Source organism: Myripristis murdjan, chromosome 8 (genome assembly GCF_902150065.1).
Source record: "Myripristis murdjan chromosome 8, fMyrMur1.1, whole genome shotgun sequence".
Lineage (NCBI taxonomy): Eukaryota > Metazoa > Chordata > Actinopteri > Holocentriformes > Holocentridae > Myripristis > Myripristis murdjan.
This window is the reverse complement of record NC_043987.1, coordinates 5,785,957-5,808,967: the sequence shown is the minus strand read 5'-3', so window position 1 is coordinate 5,808,967 and position 23,011 is coordinate 5,785,957. Positions and strand designations below refer to the sequence as shown.

Sequence of the window (23,011 nt, the reverse complement as noted above, 5' to 3'; positions counted from 1 at the left end):
CTGAAGGTTCCCAAGAGCACCGTGGCCTCCATAATTCTCAAATGGAAGAAGTTTGGCACAACCAGGACCAAGAGCTTCCAAGAGCTGGTCGCCAGGCCAAACTGAGCAGTCGTGGGAGAAGGGCCTTAGTAAGAAAGGTTGCCAAGAACCCAATGGACACTCTGACTGAGCTCCAGAGATCCTGTGTGGGGATGGGACAAAGTCCCAGAAGGACAACCATCACTGCGGCCCTCCACCGATCTGGGCTTTATGGCAGAGTGGCTAGATGGAAGCCTCTCCTCAGTGCAAAACATATGAAAGCCTGCTTGGAGGTTGCAGAAAATCACATGAAGGACTCTCTGACTGTGAGAAACAAGATTCTCTAGTCTGATGAAACCAAGATTCAACTGTTTGGCCTCAATTCCAAACGTTATGTCTGGAGGAAACCAGGCACCGCTCATCACCTGCCCATCACCATCCCAACAGTGAAGCATGGTGGTGGCAGCATCAGGCTATGGGGGTGTTTTTCAGCAGCAGGGACTGGGAGACTGGTCAGGGTTGGGGGAAAGCTGAATGGAGCAAAGTACAGAGATATCCTCAATGAAAACCTGTTCCACAGCGCTCAGGACCTCAGAACGGGCCAACATGACAGTGACCCTAAGCCCACAGCCAAGACAACACAGGAGTGACTTAGGAACAACTCTGTGAATGTCATAGAGTGGCCCAGCCAGAGCCCTGACTTGAACCCTATCCAACATCTCTGGAAAGACCTGAAAATGGCTGTGCACCGAAAGTCCCCATCGAACCTGACTGAGCTTGGGAGGATTTGCAAAGAATCCCCCAATCCAGGTGTGCAAAGCTTGTTGCGTCAGACCCAAAAAGACTCAAGGCTGTAATCGCTGCCAATGGTGTTTCAACTAAGTACTGAGTAAAGAGTCTGAATACTTATGTCAGTGTGATATTTCAGTTTTTTCTTTTTAATAAATTTGCAAACATTTCTACAGTTCTTTTTTCACTTACGTCATTATGGGGTTCTGAGTGTAGATTAATGAGAGAAAAAACGAATTTAAAAGATTGTAGCATCAGGCTGCAACATAACAAAACTGAAAAAGTGAAGGGGGTCTGAATACTTTCTGGAAGCACTGTATAGTATTATTATTTGGAGGCGTTGCAAGGAAGTTCATGTTTTGTGCTCAGCAAGTAAATTAGGAACTTCTTTCACTCCTACTGCAGCGCCGTTCTTTCAAGAGAACTACTGTAGTGTTATGTTTTCTATGGGACATTTGGCTTTCGGGATGGGACTTTTGTTTCCACGGGGCACATCTCACACAGTCCCCATCTCTGTCAACAGGCCACAACCAACACCTTCCCATGAGACCATGTGATCTTCTGAAATAAAATAATATTTAAAAAGTCATAATACCACAAGAAAAGACACAAAATAAGAGACAAAAGCTTGTAATATTATATTACAGCTTTAATCTGTGTAATATTTTCTCTGTTTTGATATTACACTTTGTGCACTCTAAAACATTTCCATTTTCAGAACACGGTCCTTCTAATCTGTTCTCTACTCAAAAATGGATAGCCTAACTCAAACTTTCCAGGGAGTTTCCACTGTGTCCTATAATGATAATGCAATTTTATTCAGGCAAAAAGATAAAATAAGAAGATAAAACTTGTAACCTCAATATATATACATTGTAACCTCAATATATATACATTTTCCAGAAAAAAATAACTGCTCATGTTTCTGTGTCTGGGTGAAAATGGGTAGTCAAACCCTTATATTGTGTTAAGTTGTGAAATGCACACAGCAATACTGTGATCATTTGATCATTCCATAGAAAAACAAACATAAAAAATGTTCAAGCTAGTGTTTAAGACATTGTGAATTGATGCACGGCACTGGTTTGTGTTGTTGTCCAGGTTCAGGCGGTCTCGGCGGTGGGTTCAGCGGTGGCAGAGACGGAGGGAAGCAGGGGAGGAAGAACACAGGAGGTCCCACACTTAACAAACCTCCCGCTGCTAAAAAAGCACGCACCTGCGGCATCTGCCACATGCCGGGACACACCCGAGTCACCTGTCCACAGAGATGACCGCCACAGAGGACAGGCGCACTCTCCCTGTCACATTTAAAGTGGATCTTTGGAGGTGTTTTGTTTATCGCTGCCTGGCCCTGACAACAATCGCCGACCACTTCCAGACCATAGTAATCAAAAACAGCCTAATAGCTTGCAAATGTGTGACTTAAGTTGAGTACCTCGCTACAAAGTAGAGATCTGTGGGTGAATTTTACAAGGAAAACTCCACCCCATGCGGTGCCAATCTGTTTTATTGTAAACTGACATTTTTTAACCAGTTCCAGCAGGATCAACTCATGCAAGTATTTTGGCTCGAAACAAAGTCACAACTTGTATTTCTCAGATGTGCAACACGTTGACAACTTTAGTATATAAAAAATAATAAGATCCCTAAGCATTTTTTGTTCTGGGTGTATCATAAGAACCAGGATTGATTTCTCAGGTCTCCTAGCTCGGTCGAAATGTCTCTTTTTCTGGGCGCCAGCAGGAGAGTCAGGGTCCGTTTTGGGCTGGTTGGACTCACTAGAGCTGTCAGATGCTTGTGAGACAGATCCTTGCATCCTTGAAGCCTTAAAGCTTACAACAGCTGTGAAATAACGTGCATGTGCAGTGTATGTCTACTTGACACCGGCTGAACGCTGATAGCCTCAACGCTGCTGGAGAGAGAGCGCTCGGATGGAAGATGACACAGCGTAGACGTGCACATGGAGGTGGAGCTCGACCACTCTCGCAGCTCGGAGATGTTCTCAAGTTCAGTATCCTGAGGGTGTTTGACAGGCAGCGGGAACATCACTCAGCTGGCCTTGGATCCAGCTCATCTCGCAACTATTGTGCTTCTCTCTGCTCACAATCTTGACAACATGAGCCCACCAGGAGAAAAGCTGTGTTGAGACAGAGAGAAATAAATAAATGTGTATTTTAAAAAAAGGAAAAATATATGCATATGAAGGAGAATATGCTGATATATGCTAATGGGTTGCAGCACCCTCACCATTTCTAGCATTTTACACTGGTGAGCTGTCTTGCTGTTGAATAAACAGCGAAAATTTTATTATTATTGTGTATTGATCTGCAAATATGTGAATTGTTTTGTTTTACTGAAATTTCAAGTTCAATATTGTTAAATAAATCTAAATCTAACGGGTCACAGTTACTATCATCTCTGGAGGATTTTTTTCTCATTTTGTTTCTTACCCAGAGTTTGAAAGGTTTATCTTAGAAATTATTATTTTTAATGGTTACATTTTTGAAAGAAACCAAACTTACCTCTCTTTTACTCATCAAATATACATTTGGATAAAATAGTGTACTGTCATGCTCTCATTGCTCCATCATTGGTAACTGACCACATCAGTTCAAGGGAAATTGTTGCATAATGGTGAGTGTTTGGGTTTCAAAGGGGGAAAAAAATACTGATTGGTGAGCATAAATTACATTTATGTGCCTGCAGGAGAAGACTGACCAAGTTACAGATGTGCGGCATTTCAGTTTCACAGCAGGATTATTACGGGCTGCAGCTCCGTGAGGAATGGCGCAAAAGCTGCCTGATTTCCCAGAAGTGCAGCCTCTGTTCACTGGCGGGCTAAAGGAAGTGCAAGCCTCGCAGGACATCGCAGAAAGAGGGGAAAAAAACCAGCAGCAGCAGAATTCCCGGTATAGGGAGTTGAGTTTCTGTAGCGGTTAGTGTTGATATTCCAGAGAAGGAGCCGCGGTGATGTGATCTCCTTACTGGCACGTTTGTGACTCACACATGAGTCATAACATGTGGGTGGGTTGAGCGCTGTGATCTGTCCTTCCGTGTTGCTCCGCCGCTCGGCTCCCCAACTCCGCTATAGTATCCGGGCAGATAACAGTCATGTGATTGTCGTGATTCTTTTTTTTTTCTTTTTTACGAGTTCAAAACGATAACATCCCCTTGCGGAGAAGCACTGTATTAATCCTCTATTAAATCTTTAGAAGCGTGCTGTACAAATGTCCGATTTGCAAATCTATGTCAAATAGGAGAGCAAAATCACTCTAGATCACCACTGAATACCTAATGCGTATAATAATGCACTATAACATCTCAGTAAACTCTACTGAATAGCAAAGACACGGCAATATTACAGGTCGTGGATATTATAAAACACCACAGAGTGATAATATTATTATTATGAACTCGCCATTACACTAAAAGTCCCTGTAGAAACTTAGAGGCATTAGGATTATAAACTTACTACACATATGAATCATAGATCCCAATGGGAATATTATAGGATTATTACAAGGGTGTTCTTTTATTAAACCCCGCCGTTCGAAAGGTCAAAGGTTGCGGTGGGATGTGCAGGGACTGATCAGCTTGTTCAACCCTGACCTGGTTATCAACTCTCCCCTTGCTCTTTTTCTCATCATCCAGCTTTTCAACGGTCGCCGTAGAAACGGTTACCATGACACCCGGTGCCCGTAAGTGATGCAAGTGTTCCAGGTGCGCAGAGCGCGGACCATAGGCTAGAGTTGTGGGTGTGGATGCGGAGAGTTTTAGCGCAGAAGTAAACTGATATGGGGCAGGTAGGTTCAGATGGAGATAATAGGAATTTGGCTCCGGGCCCTTTTTCCACAGTAGCCTAGTTATATCATTATGTCAACTAGCTGCTCCACCGCGGGGCTCGTGCAGGAAGAATAGAGGTTGTATCGGTAGAAAGTTATCCCAGCTGTGCGTGTGTGTGTGTGTGTGTGTGTGTGTGTGTGTGTGTGTGTGTGTGTGTGTGTGTGTGTGTGTGTGTGTGTGTGTGTGTTTGATCATTACGGATCAGTGAAAAGTGAACGTGATAACACTAAAATACAGGCTTACAGAGAGCGAGGCTTATGAATAAATGTACACCACAACAATGCCAGCATTCATTATCATCTGTGAGCTTTGTTTTGCCCTGTTTCTTTTTTTTTTTTTTTTTCTTTTTTTTTTCTGTGGTCCAGATATCTATGCAGCCTCAACACACGGCTCTAGACAGTGTGGTTTAGCATTCAGGGAGTAAAATGAAGACTTCTGCTATGATAAATCCCAAGTCCATAGTGTTTAGCTGTTATTCCATATTTGGAACAAAATTGCGCGTACAGCTGAGAGGTGTGGGCATTGCCACCAGAAAGCAGAGCAAGGCTTTCATTTCCAATGCAGATTGTGATCTTTCCTGGCTTTTCAACTGTTACATAAAAATAGCGAACACCCTGTTTCATGCTGTTTCGGTAAACTCGATTTGCACCGCAGTCAATAAATAAGCAGATAAAGAGCTCGTTATGTCATATTTTAAGGCTACGACTGGTCTAACAGGCTCGTGTAATTATAGTGGTAGGATAAAAAAAATGTGGGTTAAAAATGTGACCTCCGTTCACTGATCACCACAAGGAGAAACAACCACACGGAGAAGCAAAATCAATGTTTAGAAAAGACATTCCGTTTAAAGCCCCGTGACATTTTCATCAGTTTGATATTTCCATCATTCATACGAAGAATATGAATCACCAAGATAGTTGACTGTCTAAAACGGGTGGATAAACCCGTCTGCCTCACAAATAAACACTGGGGTACAGTAAATTTAATTGGCTTTACATTCCGTTCCCGTGTGTCACAGCCGGCGGGCCTGTGCTCCGGGAGTTCACAGGACACGCTGCTAAGTCAAAGTGGTGTGAGCAGCGAATCAAAACAACGCGTTGTTTTTCACCACTAAAACTAACTTTCACAATAACCTTCTTGTTTTGACCCCCGCCTCCTCCCTGCGCGCCTCCCGCTCTGTCCCTCTCCTGCACTCTGCTCCAATTTGCGTGCGCGGCCTCGCGGGCACGGGCACGCTCCTTGGGGGCTCGGCGCTACGCAACGGAAAGGGGGCGCGCCCGACTTAAAGCACGCGCTGTCCAGTGTTGATGTGTCGCAGGTTTTAAAAACTCCGAGAAGAGGAGCAGGAGCGGAGCTGGCCGCGGGAGTTTACATGTCAGGGCAGCTCCGAGGCACAGCCGAGGGAACAAGTGTGTGAGGGGAGCCCGTCCGAGCGCCCGGGGGAACACTTAGAGGACATTATCTTTTTATTTTTTATTTTATTTTGTTTCATTCCCATTCCAGCACTCCAGGAAAAGCAGCAGCGACTCAGTTGCGACCTGTTTTGAGCTCGCGGAGCGGCGCAGCGATGGAACTGTCATCAATAGGAGACCAGGTGTTTGCAGTGGAGTCCATAACCAAGAAGAGAGTTAGAAAGGTAAGAAAACACCGCTGACGATTCACTTCACACAACTTACATAATTTGTTATCCCTGCTCTTTTCCCCTAGTCGCGTCTCACAACCTGCCCAGTTTAGCTCACCATTTCCATCTTCTTGCACAACTAAAGTAGGCTACGCAGTTTCCCTATAGTTTACGCAAAAGAGGGGGGATGACACCAGTGTGTTGTTATTATCTTTAACTGCGCTAAAGTTTGACTCTGTTTCACAGCCTGGCGCTCTGCCCCAAACCTGCACTAAATGACCCGCATCTCGGCGCGAACGCATGCAAATCCCCCGGCGCATTAGTGCTGAGAGGGAGCCTGCGCTGCTGTAGTAAAATGTGAAGGGGGTGTGTATCCTGCAAACGGGCATACGATACATCCGCACGCCGAGTGGCCGGTGTGCTGCGAGCTACGCAGTTACGCCAGCGAGGAGGACAGAGGAGGCACGGCTGTGCATCTGGTGAAACTGCTGCGTAATGTCACTCCGTGCTGCGTGATGGGGATCCATTGATTTATACCGTGATATCTGACGCGGGAGAAGTTGCTCAGATGGAGAGAATAGAGTTGCAGCTGTAGGCTGAATGGGGACTGGATGTACTCGTGCATTTAACCCATCCTGCTCCAAAAATGTCCATGGACATACATTATATATTCATTGTTCTGTAGAATGGTTGCATACTGTAAAATTAATGGAAAGTGCTGTGCATCATCATCCTTTATAAAGATCGCCTGAAGCACAAAAGATGTAGTATAATAAAGTTTAAAATGGTTGTTCCACATGTATCAGGCCAAAGTAAAACTATGACTCTATGGATCTTATAGAAATATTCTAATAGGGGGAGAAACACCGTTCAAACACGATTCGGTCACTAGGCTGTAAACTCGCAATCGTGCGGCCAAACCTCACAGGAATATTATAGTGATGTGTTTTTCTTCAAGAGGCTGTAATATTGTGTCGGGATGGTGGGAGGTGAGTCCTGTGCGTTGCGCAACACCATGTTGTTTACATGTAACCGTGGCCCCACCTATCTCCGTCAGTGTAATATTCTAGAAAGTGCCTGTACACCGTTAAAACTAGCCCATATAGCCATGTGCGGTCACGTCACCACAATGGGAGAGAAGCTGTTTGGAGGCCACCCAGCTCCGCTGTCATTGACGTCATCCCCCTGAAACACCATTTGAAAGGGAGAAAAATGCCCATGATCCCCCCCTTCCTCACCTCCCACCCCTCCACACTTTAAAGTGACAGTCATCCTTTTCTGTTTGGCAAACATCTCCCTCCCTCTCTCTCTCTCTCTCTCTCGCTCTCTTTCTCTCTCTCCCTCTCTCTCTCTCTCTCACACACACACACACACACATGCGCACACACACACAAACACACACATGCACGCACAGGGTGACTTGCTTCTGCATTGCACTGGACTGGAATCCAAGTGCAGATTGTGTGAAACTGTCGGACTCCCTGCTGCATCTTTAAAGCCTCTCTCTCTCTCTCTCTCTCTCCCTCTCTCTCTCTCTCTCTCTCTCTCTCTCTCTCTCTCTCTCCCTCTCTCTCTCTCCCTCTCCCTCTCTCCTCAGGGTAATGTGGAGTATCTACTGAAATGGCAGGGATGGCCCCCAAAGTGAGTAATCCTGAAGTCATCATCCAGTGACCTAATGCCAAGGAGTCCAGGATTCATTTATCAAAGTGTGCATCAATATCTGAGTACTGTGCCAGGAAGACACAGATAGTTAGATAGATAGATAATCTCAGTCTGTGTGTTTGACATTGGCAGGTACAGCACTTGGGAACCGGAGGACCATATCCTGGACCCGCGCCTGGTCCTGGCCTACGAAGAGAAGTGGGTAATCACGGAAGGCCTTTTTGGTAGCAAACGCCATTGTTTGTGGAGTACTTTTTTTCCCTCCTCTTTTTAATCTCTCACAATCTGTTTCTGTCTCTCTCCATCACCTTCTTCGTCCATCTGTTCTCCCCACTCCTCCCCGGTGTTTGTACCTCTCTCTCCCAGGGAGGAGAAGGACCGAGCTCTGGCCTACCGCAGGAAAGGTCTCAGACCCAGGAGGCTCGTCTTGCGGGTACAGACACTCACCTTTCTCATTTATCTCTACTGCAGCTTCTGGAGGGTCACGACTCCTGTTGTCCTTCAGGACAGACTGGGGTTCAGCTTCCCGACTGTCAGCGGGGAGGTGGCAAACACAACCTCATGTCGCTCATTAAAGGGCAGTTTCACCTTCCTCCAGGTGACGTCATGGTTTGACTAGCCAACTGATTACGTAGGAGCAACACAAAATAACTGGGGGATTTGGAGGGACGTTATTGAAACAGGCGACTTTAAAGGGGCCATATGTAGCATTTTTAACATTTAGTACGTTGTTGTAAAACTAATTCTGATATGAACCTCTTAGCTGAGTGGAAAGGCTTTGCTGCACTTAAATGGATCAGAATCTTAATTAGTGTCTTTATTTACGTCTGTGTTTACCTGCTAGCTCATGTCCAAATGGCTGCTGTGAAAAAGGCCACATAAACAAATGAGACAATGGTTCAGAGCGCTGCTAGCCTCTGTTTCACGCCCGTGGCTTTCTGCGTTCATAAGATGTCATATTTATTGGGTATACAAGGTTCCCACATGTCCGAGTCCGGTTAGTTCACATCAGCGTGTCTGAGTGGAGTGGAGTGGCCTCAATTTCCGCTCTCTGCTTGAACCTCTTTGTCATCACTCCGCTTCAGCCCAGCTCCTGGTTTTGTGTTTTGTGTTCACAGCTGCTCCCCACTCAGAGCAGTAAACATTCTGCTCAGGTTTGTCGGCACTTGTGCCCCGTTTCATCCTGTTAATACAAACATCTGGGCACCTGAGATGCAGAAGCGCAAGTCTTGCTTGCCAAGCTGGTTGTTATGTGAGGAAAGGCGAAGACAAAACAACGGTCGGTTGTTTGTATTTGTTAAATCAGTCAGAATTGTCTCAGGTGGATGTCAACTGTGCAGTACATCACAAAACCATACAGCTGCATTATGGGCCATGAAGGATGGAGCAGAATTGAGGGATTTTGAAACCAGAGAAAACACCAACACTCAACTTTGATAAAAAGTCACTTTAAGGTCTAGATGGAATCAGTGTGTCCCTTTCCCATTCTGCAGCGGTCACAGATACTGGTTTGTGTTCATGCGTAATTTGGTTGGAAAATTAGACATAGTCCAGTTTTATGGCTCACAAACAAGCAATCTTTAGCCGTTACAGGGGATATTTGTAAACATTTATACAAGCAAATCGAATCCTGTAGTGCTGTGTAAAGGAATATCCCAGTCTCCTATGTGTACTTGCTGTAAATTTTGACATATCAAAGTTATGGCTCTATTGGGCCATGTTCAAAGGAGCACTTACACTGCAAATCAGGCAGTTTGTACTGTGTCTGGAATTCAGATTTCTGCAACATGGATATCCAACATAGGAGAGCTGTCAGGTTGTAGGCTACCTCCTGGTGGGAAAGTTGTATACCTCATAAATCCAACACCACACGAATGCACAATTATTAATTGTTAATTTAAAAAGACTCATTTAGCACTGAAGGTTCCACTATCATACATGCAGAAAAACGCCGTTGAATAGGCAGAGGTGCAAGTTTGAGCAGACCAGAATGCAATGCTTGTTGTTGCCCCTCTGGCAGGCGGGGCCATGCCAGTCTGTCCATACATATGTCAATCTGTCTGTCTGCTCAGCACTTAAATCCAAGCAAACATCTTGAAATCTATAGACTGGATTGCCATGACATTTATTGGGCATGTTCATGCTCCACTGAGGATGAACCCTATCAGTTTTGGTGACCTCATTGCCTCTTGTATCACCCTCAGGCTGTAATGGCAAATTTGCACACAAAGTATGACTTTTCTACTTAGTAGCCTCTTTTTGTGAGTTTATTATTTCTCCTCAGAGGAGGATTCCTCTTGTTATTGATGACCACATTGCCTTTCCTCTCACACCACCTTTACCATGGAATTGGCAAAGTGCATTCATGCTAGCCAGAGGATGAACCCTGTCAAATTGGTGACCTCCTGACCTTTCCTCTAGCACCACCCTCAGGCCAAAATGTGCAAGCCTCATTCTCCCTTTGCTTGTATTGCACTGACATGAAGCAGCAGTGGAGGGACTTTGTTGGTTTGACTAAGGGAGCAACTCTTGTTTTGGCTTGACCAGAAAAACTCATTTTCTTGCTGTTACTATGTTATCACTGTTACTCTGTCCACCTACACACACTGAACGCAACAAGTCCAGGCTCATTCTCTGGAGGCTGCTGAAAAACATTCTGGGAAATGTAGGAAATCAGAAACTGAAAGAAAACAAGTCAAGTTGAAGCAAAGTGTTTATACCAAAAATGTAAACTATATCTATTATTCTTTTTGCTATCAAATTTTTAGAATGCTGAAGTAATCAGTGTACAGTAAACACAGTCGTACAGAAAGAGTATCAACAACCATGAAACCCTGGATATATGAATTAAAACTCTTCATTACATAATAGCTCCTTGGTTGCACTGAACATCACAGAGTAATAAATGTAACATTTTTTGTAGAGGGGGGTACATGCTGGCAGTCCTCTCAGAGCAGGTTTGGGCTGTTTTTGGAAATTCTGTTCATGACTGAAAGTGAAAACAGTAATCATTTATTGATGTTACATATAGCAGTGTTAAACAACATGTGATAATGACCTCTGTCTCTCCCACTGTCTTCTGTCCATCGCAGAACATCTTTGCCATGGACCTCCGCAGCGCCCACAAGGTCCCGGAGAAGCCGTCCTCCCGGCTCCGCCTCTCCCTCACCCGCTCCATGAGCACAGACGTGGACCAGGGCGAGAGGGGCAACATGTACCGGCGGCTGGCCAGACGGAAGAGCAAGCAGCGGGTGTCCAAACGGGGGTCGGACTGTCGGGACAAAGCCCCGCGGCCCAGGAAAGAGGAGCAGGAGGAGCCCATGGAGCAGGACTGGGCCAGCACCACCGAAGAAAAGAAGCAGGAGCCTGAATGCATCACCAAGGAGACACACCAAGACAGCCTATGCGGTTGGTTTCGTAAATCTGAAGTAGTCAGTCATTTAGAAATGCGACAACGGGTATCTTTGAGTGCATAAAAGTTCCTAATAGTTTTTCGTTCATAATAGTTTATAATTTTTGCATCTTTTTTCCCTACAAAGCCAAAGAGAGTGCAACACAATAAGTAGATTGTACATTATTTAAAAGGATTTTAGCTGATATGACATATAAAGCTTTGATCATGAACTTCCAATTTACAATGAAGCATTCTGAGAGCATTTTGCTTCTGCAACTGGATGTATTTCCTGTTGAAACAGGATGTAGGGGTGGGACAGGGAGAGATCATTCAAAAGTGTGAACCAATGGGAGATCACCAAGGGAGAGAACATTTTCCTTTTTTTCCTCTTTTCTTTCATTATTTATTTATTTGGATGGGACGAGTGGGAGTGTTGAAAAATCGATTTTATTGGTTTACGTTTATATTTACACCCACTGGGGCAATCTGATGTCACCACTGCAGATACACTGTTTGCCAGGAAGTAAAGTATTTGTTTTAGCACTAAATACAAGAAAAGCAAAAATATTGTGCATTTTTTTTGAAATGTGAACATTATGACATGGAAAGTGAGCTAACATGGTGAAAAGCCATTTGTGGTTTCATTGTGACTTTAAATAGCACAAAAGAAGGTAATGCTGTTTTCTGTTGTAGGCAGGGCTTTGCTGCTGTTCCTCTAATTCTCATGATGTAATTCTCTCTGTCTCTCTCTTTCTCTCTCTCACTCCCCCCACTCAGGTCAGTCAGAGTGCAGCACCCCTCCCGTCCTGGAGCGAGAGGATTTGGAGACGGAGGTGAAGACAGACGTCAAACCGACGGCGGTAGGCGGAGCCTCTGACACAGAAGCAGGCGAAGCGGTCGTGACTGACAGGCCAGGCAGAGAGACTTCTGAAACGAGGCAGGAACAAATATCGATGTGTGACCAATCAGAGGACTGCGCTTCGGTGCCAGAGGCAGGACCGAAAGACACTGTTACCGTGGGCAACAGGTTAGATTCAGACAGCAATATGGGCGCCGAGTTAGGGACGAGAGCCCGCACTCCGGCAGGCGAGTTAGAGACAGAGAGCGCGAATCCCAAATCAGACAGCGGCGCATCCCAGCCGGAGCCGGAGAGCCAGAGCAGGAAAAATAACACAACTTCAGTGATAGTGAGCGTGCAGGGGACCAGCAGAACGGCAGACGACAGCTTCACAGTCTGCGCCGTTGCAGAGGGAAGGAAGAAGGAAATGAGAGGTGACAATCAGAGCGTTGCCACGACGACACATCGCCCAGGCAGTCACGCTGCCGCAGCGGGGAATCCTGGGAAGGTGATTGTGACAGACGTAACTATCAACTCCCTGACCGTGACGTTTAAAGAAGCAATGGTGGCTCAAGGCTTCTTTAAGGGCTGCTGAGGGAGGGAGGGAGAGAGAGAATAGAGCTCAAGTGAGATGAGGCTGGAAAAAAATAACCATAATTAGACTTGCCACTCATTTTGAACATGTAAATAGCCATATATGTAACTGTAAGCTAACTCCACATGTTTACAAAGCTGCACTCATTTCCTACTGAGTTCACTGAAGACATTTGCCTTTTAAAAAAAGTGAGTGGTAATTTTATCATTGTGGCTCATTTTCTAGGACGGGAAAGGGTGCGAGGAAGCCCAAATGCGTATAAAAATCATATTTGCTCCATTGTAATTCAGTGGGCAAAACTGATCTCAGCGGTGAGTTTGATTTTGAGCGATGACCAGACAACAGCCGAGTCTCAAACGCTATGAAACCCACATTTCTACTTCCATACAGCTACTTTTCCAATCATCCTCTGTGCTTTCTATGGAAACGCTGGTGTCACACTCGACTCTGTGACCGGGGCTCGTATCAGTCGCTCCTTTTTCTTACAAATGGGGTTTTTTTGTAAAGATATCCGTCTTTTTCAGTACTCACACAGTGCTTACCGCATGCCCCGTCAGTCTGTGCCACATATGCACAAAACCCTGTCCTGTTGTTGTATTGAAGAGGTTTATTTCTGTCACAAAAGAAATAATACAAAGGAGAGAATTAATGCCTGCCTGCCGTGGAACAAGAACTTCTGTGTTTCAAGGAGAATAGATGCATAAAAAGAAGTACACTGTTGTGTTTGCTGTCTGTCTATCCTTTTACTTCTCAAGTATGAAATGCTACCTGGTTCTATTTTTGTAATACCAGTTGATAGTACACTCTCCTCACTAGCCTTTGTGCATTTCAAAAGAGGAGATATCAGTTTACACCATCACTGTAATGCTGTGTAGGGTAACGTACAAACTGAAGCAAATGTACACTAGGTCAAACAGTAGTGAGCTATTATTTATTGCATGTCACATGTATAAACTAAATTAACTTATGTCACGTGTCCGAATGAGTCTTTCTTCGACCAAGATGAATTGTCAAACATATCTTCTCTCTAAAAATGGCTTTTTATTTTGACTGCATTTACAATAAACATGTACTAAAATAGCTTCTTCCTGGAATATATTTATTTAGGATTAATAGAAATTAAATGAAATAGAAATTTCATCAGCTACCAATTTAAGGTTTGTTATGCTATAGTGTATTAATACCTATAACCTTGGAGTTCTTTACACGCGATAGAATATCTGGTGAGCATGAGGATGTTTCTCCACAGCCGTAGAATCAGTGACAGAGCTGACAGAGGAGGCATCATCATCCATCATCTTTTGCCTCGATGTTGAATATTTAGCACCATGTACTGCCACTAGAGGGCAAGGCACTCTCAGCAAAGACAAATCACTGGAGCAGGCTCCACCTATCAAACGCATGTTGATAGGGGCTGTGATCCATAGCCACTGTGAATCTATCAAGTTACAAAGTGCTGGAGGAGAGGTGGGCACCATCCAGAAACACCGTCGTAAGTAGATGAAGCAGCAAATGAGACCTTCAAGTGCAAATTATTGAAAAACATGGTGTTCAAATAGACCCATATCTCTAAGAACAGAAAGGAATCTTCCTTGTTTTGTGAGTCACTCTGGATGAAAGCTTCTGCTAAATGCCTGAATTATGAATTGTAACTCTTGAGCTGGCAGAGAAACCAGTTAGGAGCCACGTTCTCCTCCTCATACAGCATCACAGCTTCGCCATCCTGGTCACATCAATCCAGTCTGCTCAGACCGTGTCAGGTTCAGGCCCGTCAGGGATGTGCTTTTCCTTCTTCCTGTTCAGCCTCCACACTGCAATCTGCTTTCAAACAGCACAACGGGAGTCATGACACCTGCCAGAAGACTGTGATTACGAGTTGTAGCACAGAGGGAAACGGCGAGTTCAAGGGTTTGGACGAGAACTTGGCTCCGTGGCTTCAGAAAAGCTTTGAGTGGGCAGTCGGGGGCAAAAGAGCTGCACGAAATTACCAGAGGTTGATTCACGATGCAGCTTTTCAGTCAGCTGGATTGTAATGACTCAGCCGGTAACACTATAATAGTGTTCCTTAAAAAATGATAGGAGGGTCTAGCACACACAGGGAGAAGCACACACACACACACACACACAGAGTGCACACGTGGGCACATACAAATTACTCAAATACAGTACAGACAAACACACACAAACACTCATATACAGCACACACACACACACACATTGTCCATCTCTCCATTGATACTTGCTGGGTGTGATGCTGAGGACCCAGGGGAGTGTGCGGTGTCGAGTGTGAAGTGTGGACGAGCGGCTCTCCAGAAAGCTGCAAGCAGAAACACTGGAGGCCAAGCACCAAGCCACTCCAAACAGGCCCATTTTCGGCCGGATTATTTTTCTGTTTTTTTTTTTTAAACCGGTTAATCCGAGTGTCTGAGCCTATCTGTGAAACTGACCCTGCATAATCAAATCCAAGTTTGTGCCAAGATTACTGGCCAACCTCCTTCCAGGTAACTCACGACAAGAGCGTGCTCAGACGTGCTAACAGAATCTCAGTAACACTTCACTGTAAGCATCCAAATCATATGCTTAAGTTATGTTTAAGAAATGCGTGACTCATGATGTTTTGAATGAATTAATGCGGGATGTGTCATGAATTCCTGTTGCTCATCATTAACAAATGATCAAGTCACTATGACTTCATGCATTTGTTCAAATTTAATTGATCATCAGTTAAGGAACATTAATTGACGTTTACTTCATACATTAGCTGCTGTGTTTGTTCAGCATCTCTGAGAAAATGAAATAAAGTAATTTCTTTATGGTGAGCAAATGGAATTTGTGACACATCCTGCAGCAGCTCATGCATTAAAACATCATGAGTCATGCATTACTTAAACATTACTTAAGCCTATCATTTGGACTCTTATTGTGAAGTGTTACTAGTATCTCCTCAACAAATATATCTACAAATGATTATTGCTTTTTTTTTTTTTTTTTTTTAAATAAATGTTAATTGCTTGTAAATATTAAAGAATATTTACTGAAATATTTGTACACATATTGGTTACATGTAAGTGACTTTTTCTATCTTTAACCCTGATGTATTAGTAAATAGTCACATATTATATATATTTTTAACTGTACTTTAAGACCCCCTGGGGGGAAATCAAGTTTTTAACTTTGTTAACATGTCCATATGGCATTTTTCATGCTGCAAGACATATCAGGAGCAAAATAAGCATCAACTCCATGAAGTTTTGGAGTGGAGCTTTTACACTTGCCCTGCCGGATGCTTAAGAGTTTTTTTTTTTTTTTTTTTTTTCCAAAAGATCAGCAACTCCAAATGGTTGCTTCACATGAACAATATTAGTGTAACTAAAAAATTATATCATTTAACATGGACAGATTATTAAATATGATAAGTTATGAGCTGGTGTGCAGTGACTTTGCACATTCATAGAGCCGTGCATACACAATGAGTGCAAGGTCTAATCATATCTAAGACATTTTAAGACATGAAGGGATGTTTTTTTCATGGAAAAATCTTCTGAATATGTAACAGTGATGGACAGAGAAAGGTTTTTAGGGGTTTGATCAGTGGCTGAAGGGGGACTGATGGAGGAACTACTTTGGAAATGGATTTTGCATAGTTCACCTTTAACTTGCTTGAGTTTTGTGTCTCAAAGTGTATGTAGTTACTCCAACAGATACCAACAGGATGTTTGCAAGTCAAGGCTCTAAATGTTCATTTTGTGAAACATGATGTTGCCTGATGTTCACTACTCAACATAAAAAAACAGGTTACACCTTTGAAAATGCTACTACTTTCTAAGCAAGAGGCACCAGGTGGCTGGTTAACTCAGCCTTACTCAAAAAGTAATATTTCCTTTCATGCTTGCAATCATTTTGTCAGGGCGGGTATTTCTTCGGTGTAGCGTTTGTCATTTCAGAATGAAAGTGATATCCGACTACCTGAGTTTCATTCACCTACCAAAATCCAGAAAAAGAATAAGTCAAAGCACCATATACAGGACACGCCACTATTGGTAATTTTCATTTTATTATAAAAACAGTATTTGAGTCCACAGTTTGTGTTTCCTTTGTACAGTAAAAAATATTAAATTAAACTCCCAAAGTTCTTACCAGAAAGATAAATTGAGAGGATGGAGTTTGGGGGGGGCAGGGGGTGTACAGGGGAGGGGTGCAGAGGACCAGCGCGTTTTGGGGGCGGGGGCTACAGTCCAAGGGAAGCAGCAAAGGGGACGAGGCGGAAAGATACGGAGAGATTGATCACATCTCACCCTTTCCCCTCAGTTCTGTGCAACACAGTCCGTTTGGATCAATTTCCTCCATTTACTCTAAACAGTAGAATCCTAAGAACACTGGTGGATGCCCCCCCAGTTTTTTCACATCCCACCTCATGTACTCGAAATGTTACAGGCACACAGGTATGCACCCCCCCATCCCCCGCCAAGCCTCTACAGCTCAATATTTAAGTGTCTTTAAAGGAAGGAGTGTACACACACATTCGAGGGAGAGGGCTTGCGTGTTTTGTGAGGGAAGTTCCTTCCAGCACGACAGATGTCCGATACAATGGCTGGCTGGTGCGTCACAAAATGTCCGTTCGCCAACTGAAACTCGCAGAAGGCCCTCAACCATTGGGGGAAAAAAACAAAAAAAAAACAAAAAAAAAACACTGACATTTAATTATTCTCAACTGGACAGACCCAAGTAAATACATCATAAGTGAAAATGATATATCCACCACCCCACATTTCAACAGTCAATAACAAAAATATATTTCTATACGAATTGTAGCAGTCTCAGGGTACATACCAACCAAAGGAAAAAAAAAAAAAACAAACAAAAAAAAAAAAAAAAATTGAAAACAAAAAATAAATAAAGCAAACCCAAACATTTCAAAAAGGAAGATATGCATCATGTTTGGATTTACAATAACATTAATAATAATAATCCACATCACTCTGAAAAACCGATAGGACAGATTGAATGATGGAAAACAACAAAACATAAAAAAGTCCTTTGCATTAAATCATTTCCTCTTTAATTCTTCACCACTTTTAAAATCTTAAAAACATTTCTTAAAAAAGGCAAATACTCCCATTTCCCCCCAAAAATATCACCTGTCTTGTATTCTCTAAGGGGGTTGGGGGTGTAGAGAAACCATCCCCCTCTTTGTACACAATTGGCAAAAAAATATATTAACAGCAATAACTTACAATTCATTTATTCTAATTTATTTATCGACTGGATGATTTATTGTTACATCTCCCATAGGAAGTTCAGTTCAATGCATCTTTATTGAAAACATTTTAAATAACATTTAATAATAGTATAAAAAAGAAAGGCTAAGTAATAACAATAACACTGTCCTGGGTGAGTGCAGTTTCTGCGAAGGATCACAGAGCATTTCGGCTCAACTTGACACGTTAAGTAGAATCCTTACATGATGTCTAAGGTGTTGTGATTCATGTTCTGGCCCAGTGGGTCTTGGCTGTTGCCCCCAGGCCCGTGTAGACCAGCCATCCCGCTCAGCTGGGACAGCATGGCGCTCTGATCCGACCCAAACTGCTCCATAGAGTTCTGTTGCTGCTGCTGGGCCGCCGGCGGTGGCTGCTGCTGCTGTTGAGGCGGAACCACCATGCCCGGGTGGTGCTGGTTCAGGTGGCCTGGGTGCGGGGAACCCGTCTGCGTCTGTGGGGAGATGTGGTGCGGGGAGGGCTGAGGCTGCATGCGCGGAGAGGGGCTGGAGTGTGGGGGCTGGGACTGCGGTCTGGGTGAGGGCTGTGGGGATCGCACCTGGTTAGCCAGAGACGTGGGCAACGTCTGACCCTGCAGGTGAGGGTGTGGTGACTGGGCCATCTGCTGAGGCTGCTGGGGGCTCATGGGGTTGCTGTGCTGGGCTGGTGATCCTCCAGTGCCCAGATGCTGTTGCTGCTGCTGCAGCAGCCTCTGGTGGATGGCCTGCTGAAGTAGAGCCTGGGACGATGGAGGCTGGGGGCCGCCTTGAGGGGGCTGAGGGCCCTGAGGTGTCTGCTGGGGGCCACCCATACCCCCTCCTCCTGGACCTCCATCACCCACTGGCAGGCCAGCCATGGCGTTTTGCTGCTGCATCTGGAGGTGGTGCTGGTGCTGGAGCCTCTGCTGCAGTGCAGCTGCAGCCTGCTGCTGGGCCACTGTTCCTGGGTAACCTTGCCCCTGCTGGCCTGGGGGACCACCAGGCTGCTGAGGACCCAGAGGGGGACCTCCAGGTGGGCCCTGCCCTGCCTGGGGAGGCTGCATTCCAGGCTGGCCCATGTAGCCCTGGCCCTGTGGTGGCTGTGGCTGCTGGAACTGACCATGGTTGACTCCCATTTGTTGTTGTTGCTGCTGCTGTTGTTGTTGTTGTTGTTGTTGGAGGTGCCGTCTCATCAGCAGCTCTCTAAACTGGGGATTGTTAAGGTTTGCCATCTGTGGTCCTTGGCCCTGCATCCCTCTTCCTCCTCCTTGCTGCTGCTGCTGTTGCTGCTGCTGCTGGAGAGCTGCCACTTGCTGCTGCTGTAATCCACTCAGCATCGGCCTCTGCTGTTGCTGCTGCTGTTGCACCTGCTGCAGCTGGGCCATCGAGGCCATGTTCACATTCACCCCTCCCTGACCCCCCATGTGCATTCCTGGCTGCCCAGCACCTGCAGCATTTAAGTTCACCTGTGGGCCCCCACCGGGCATGACGTTACCGACAGGGACCCCTGCGGGACCAGGACCTCCTGGCCCACCAGGGGGCCCCTGCCCCCCCTTGTACTTGGAAGCCCTCTGCTTAATGAAAGCAGCCATAAGCTGGGGGTTTGAACGCAGGATGTTGAGGACCTGCTGCTGCTGGAGTGGTGAGCTGGGTGAGCGGAGTGTCCGCAGCAGCTCCTGAAGGGCAGCCTGTGGGAGGTTTCCACCAGCACCAGCCCCTTGAACCCCCTGGGCTCCAGGCACAGCTCCACCTGGTACCCCACCACCAGCACCTTGTTGCTGCTGCTGCACCATGTTCATCAAGGCAGCATGGCCCTGAGCTTGCTGTTGCTGCTGCTGCTGCTGCTGCATTTGCTGCTGCTGCTGCTGCTGTTGCTGCTGAGCTGCCACCATGCCTGGATGCCCCATCTGGCTCATCATAGCCTGCCTCTGCTGGGGTGGCATCGCCTGGCCGGCCCACTGCTGCTGCTGCTGCTGCTGCTGAGGGTTCTGGAGAGGAGCACCCATCCTCTGCTGCTGAAGCTGCACCTGAGGAGGGAGCTGGCCCTGGGGCAGGTTACCCGGCTGAGGCGGCTGCTGCATGGGCCCACTTGCCCCAACCATCATCCCTGGTGGAGCTCCCTGTTGTTGCTGTTGCTCCATGTGTGCCCTGGCAGCTGCTGCAGCTGCCTGGGCCTGAGGTGGCATGCCCTGTGCACCAACCATCCCTACTGGCCCTGGGTGGCCTATTCCCATCTGCTGGCCTTGAGCCTGTTGGTGGTGAGGGTGAGGGGGCATCATGCCTGCAGCTGCCTGTCTCTGCAGGGCCATCTTCCTCTGAGCGTCGGCTACCTGCTGGATCTTCATAGCGATTTCGACAGCAGCAGGAGGAGGGCCGGATTGCGGCTGCTGCTGCTGCTGCTGTTGTGGCAGAGGAGGCTGACCCTGGCTCGGGTTGGGGGGCTGTTGGCCCCCTCCACCTCCAACCATGGCGTTGCCACCAGGCTGCTGCTGGGGCGGTGTTGCGGGCCCCAGACCTGGCTTGCCCTGGGACTGGTGAATTGGGGAGGAGCCGGGGGGTCTGGCGGTATATGGAGGCAAACTGTTTGGGTGCTGCTGGAGCTGTTGAGGAGTGGCGCCCCCTCCACCTTGCTGCTGTTGCTGGACCTGAGGAAGCATCTGCTGCTGATGCTGGGGAGAGCTCATTATCCCCCCTGCCCCGCCTGCTCCACCTGGCATCTGCTGAAACTGGTGGTGGAGGTGGTGCTGAGGAGGCATGCCGCTTTGCGGCGGCATCCCACCTGGCTGCTGGGTCTGCTGGCCACCAGGCCCGGGGCCCATTCCCTGCTGCGGACCTGGAGGCATGGTCTGAGTTGGGGTCTGGGGTGTCGGCGGTTGGGTGCCAACAGATGTAGGGGTACTGGGTGCTGTGGTGCCGTTGTTCCCTGGTGATGGAAGACCTCCAACAGGCCCGCCTGGTGGCCCTCCTGCTGGCTGCCCCACCCTCTGCATGCTGGCCATCCTCCTCCTCAACATCTGGGCCTGCTGGAGTCGGTGCTGGAGCTGCTGCTGCCGGAGCTTGTGCTTGATGTTCAGACAGAATGGAACAGGACACTTGTTCTCCTGACAGTGCTTGGCGTGGTAACAACACAGAGCGATGAGCTGCTTGCAAATAGGACAGCCGCCGTTGGTCTTGCGCTTGCAGCCTTTTGTATGCTGGACAACACGCTTCATCTTCTGGCAGGATGGAAGAGAGCAGTTGGCATTGCGGCACTGGCAGGCGTGGACCAGTGACTGGATGCAGCGCTGGATGCTGAGGCGGCGGGAGTCTCCGGGGCTCTGGGTGGCTGCTGCTGCCTGATTGTTGCTCTCGTCGTCTAAACCAAGCCCCAGCTTCTCCATCTTGTGCTCGTGGCCCTTAGTGTTGTAGCAGGTGATGCACAAGTCATAGTCCTGGGTGAGGAGAAAAGGAAGGGAAGGAGAATATATAAGAGAAGCTTAATAAACAAATCAATTTCATCTAAGACACTATGATGTAAGCCCACTGTAGCAACTGACATACATCCTTATTTAAGTTACTCAAGAGCAACTGCACCATAGTGTCTCTGGTTGAGAGACAGTTTGCATCAGGATGTTGTAAATTTTACTTACAACATGATATTACAGATTACATTATTTCTCTCCTGATAGTGATTCATTTTCACAAATACTGACTGGACTCTTCCAGACCAACAGAGCAGCATATGTGAATTTGTCAAACAAGTGGCATTCCTCTTTCCCTTAAGTTTCACCACCTGATGATGAAAGACAGACTCCAAAAGTTGAAATATTCTCAGGGGCAAAGGCTTCTCGCCGCCCTTTCATCTTGAGTCAATCAGAGGGGGAAGAAAAACAAGAAAAAACATGCTCCCAATTCTCACCTCGCAGACAGTGCAGTGGAAGCGGGTCTCCACGTGGTGTTTGCATTCGTTGCAGGTGTAGACGAAGCGGTCCTGGCTCTGGTTGTGCAGCTCCACCAGCATGCACATGGAGCTCCACTTGGACCTCCGAAGAGAGCTGAACTCCAGATGTTTGTCCCTCGCCAGTGTCAGGAAGGCGTCGCGGCCGTCCATCAGGTCGCAGGCCATCAGGGGGTCCGGGTCAGTGATGGGGGGCAGCGAGTTGGCGGTGGGGCCAGCGATGAGACGGATGACAAAGAACACCTGGTGGAAAGAGCGGAGAGGATCAGATCACGTTTCCTTATGTGGTTTTTGTATGGACACCATCAAAATGCTATAATAAATCAAAAATTTAAAAAAACAAAACAAAAAAACTTTATTTCTCATCCAGCAGAATGAATCAACTGACCTGTTATCAGTGTATTCCATAATAATAGTTAATCCCTTCTGACTTTGCCTCTTTTATTGTTTGATCCATTTTTTAATATATATTTGCCATTTTTATGTTTTTCAGGTGGGTTTTATTCATTATTGAACTGCTGTTAACACACTTTGTAAAAAAAAAAAAAAAAAAAAAAAAAAAAAAAAAAAAGTTCAATGGATGCTATTATCCGAGCTAACTTGCATTTCCTCTGCAGTGGAACAGCAAGAAAATAAATAAATAAATAAAAAAGTCGCTGCAGCAACAATGCAGCAAGCATGCGATATGGTGGGCCTGTGCCATATAGCCTAATACAGGGATGAACAGCTTTTGCTGCAATATTTACCTCTTTGTGTTTCTCCATGGTGGCGTAAAGTTTCTGGGAAAGGTCGTTGGAGACATTGGGCATCCCTGGCTTCTTCTTATTGGCTCGGCTCAGGCTGCTCTTGTTCTTGCTCGTCTTTTATTGTTCTTCTTTTTGGCATTCTTGCTGTCTCCTTTTGTGGCCTGTGGGTGTTTCAATGTCAAGTTCAATACATTACACTGTCATTATCACACGCATCAGTGCTGCATGACAAAACTGAGCCTGGCTTGAAGTGACAGCTACACATTTCATAAATGGCTGCAAACAAGCTATAGGACATGTTCATCTCTGTGGGGTGTCACATCAGAATACAAACA

General features: G+C 46.1%; 3 protein-coding genes across 3 annotated transcripts in view; 2 read left to right on the top strand and 1 right to left on the bottom strand.

Moving 5' to 3' along the window:
- The window catches only part of top3a (DNA topoisomerase III alpha), a 28,502-nt gene extending 25,292 nt beyond the window's left edge, over positions 1-3,210 (top strand). The window contains exon 19 of the mRNA XM_030058732.1: positions 1,909-3,210. Coding sequence (XP_029914592.1) covers positions 1,909-2,078 — 170 coding nt within the window. The 3' untranslated portion in view covers positions 2,079-3,210. The remainder of the gene's footprint in view (positions 1-1,908) is intronic.
- Positions 3,211-5,955: 2,745 nt separating this feature from the next.
- On the top strand, positions 5,956-13,840 carry cbx7a (chromobox homolog 7a). Its single transcript, XM_030058673.1, has 6 exons — positions 5,956-6,286; positions 7,869-7,912; positions 8,066-8,131; positions 8,300-8,366; positions 11,026-11,341; positions 12,105-13,840. The coding sequence occupies exons 1-6, from the start codon at positions 6,218-6,220 to the stop codon at positions 12,758-12,760; spliced, it is 1,218 nt and encodes a 405-aa protein (XP_029914533.1). The 5' UTR covers positions 5,956-6,217; the 3' UTR covers positions 12,761-13,840.
- A 2,955-nt stretch (positions 13,841-16,795) lies between these two features.
- ep300b (EP300 lysine acetyltransferase b) overlaps positions 16,796-23,011 on the bottom strand; it is a 37,090-nt gene continuing 30,874 nt past the window's right edge. The window contains 4 exon segments of the mRNA XM_030058199.1: positions 16,796-21,424; positions 21,892-22,173; positions 22,677-22,795; positions 22,798-22,837. Of these exon segments, the coding sequence (XP_029914059.1) occupies positions 18,218-21,424; positions 21,892-22,173; positions 22,677-22,795; positions 22,798-22,837 (3,648 nt within the window). The 3' untranslated portion in view covers positions 16,796-18,217.

What these genes read in the sequence shown, in the direction of transcription:
- cbx7a (XM_030058673.1), top strand. Translation starts at nt 6,218, where the DNA reads ATGGAACTGTCATCAATAGGAGACCAGGTGTTTGCAGTGGAGTCCATA. An exon ending in CCAAGAAGAGAGTTAGAAAG is followed by an intron (nt 6,287 to 7,868) that starts GTAAGAAAACAC and finishes CTCTCTCCTCAG; the next exon opens with GGTAATGTGGAGTATCTACT. An exon ending in GTCCTGGCCTACGAAGAGAA is followed by an intron (nt 8,132 to 8,299) that starts GTGGGTAATCAC and finishes TCTCTCTCCCAG; the next exon opens with GGAGGAGAAGGACCGAGCTC.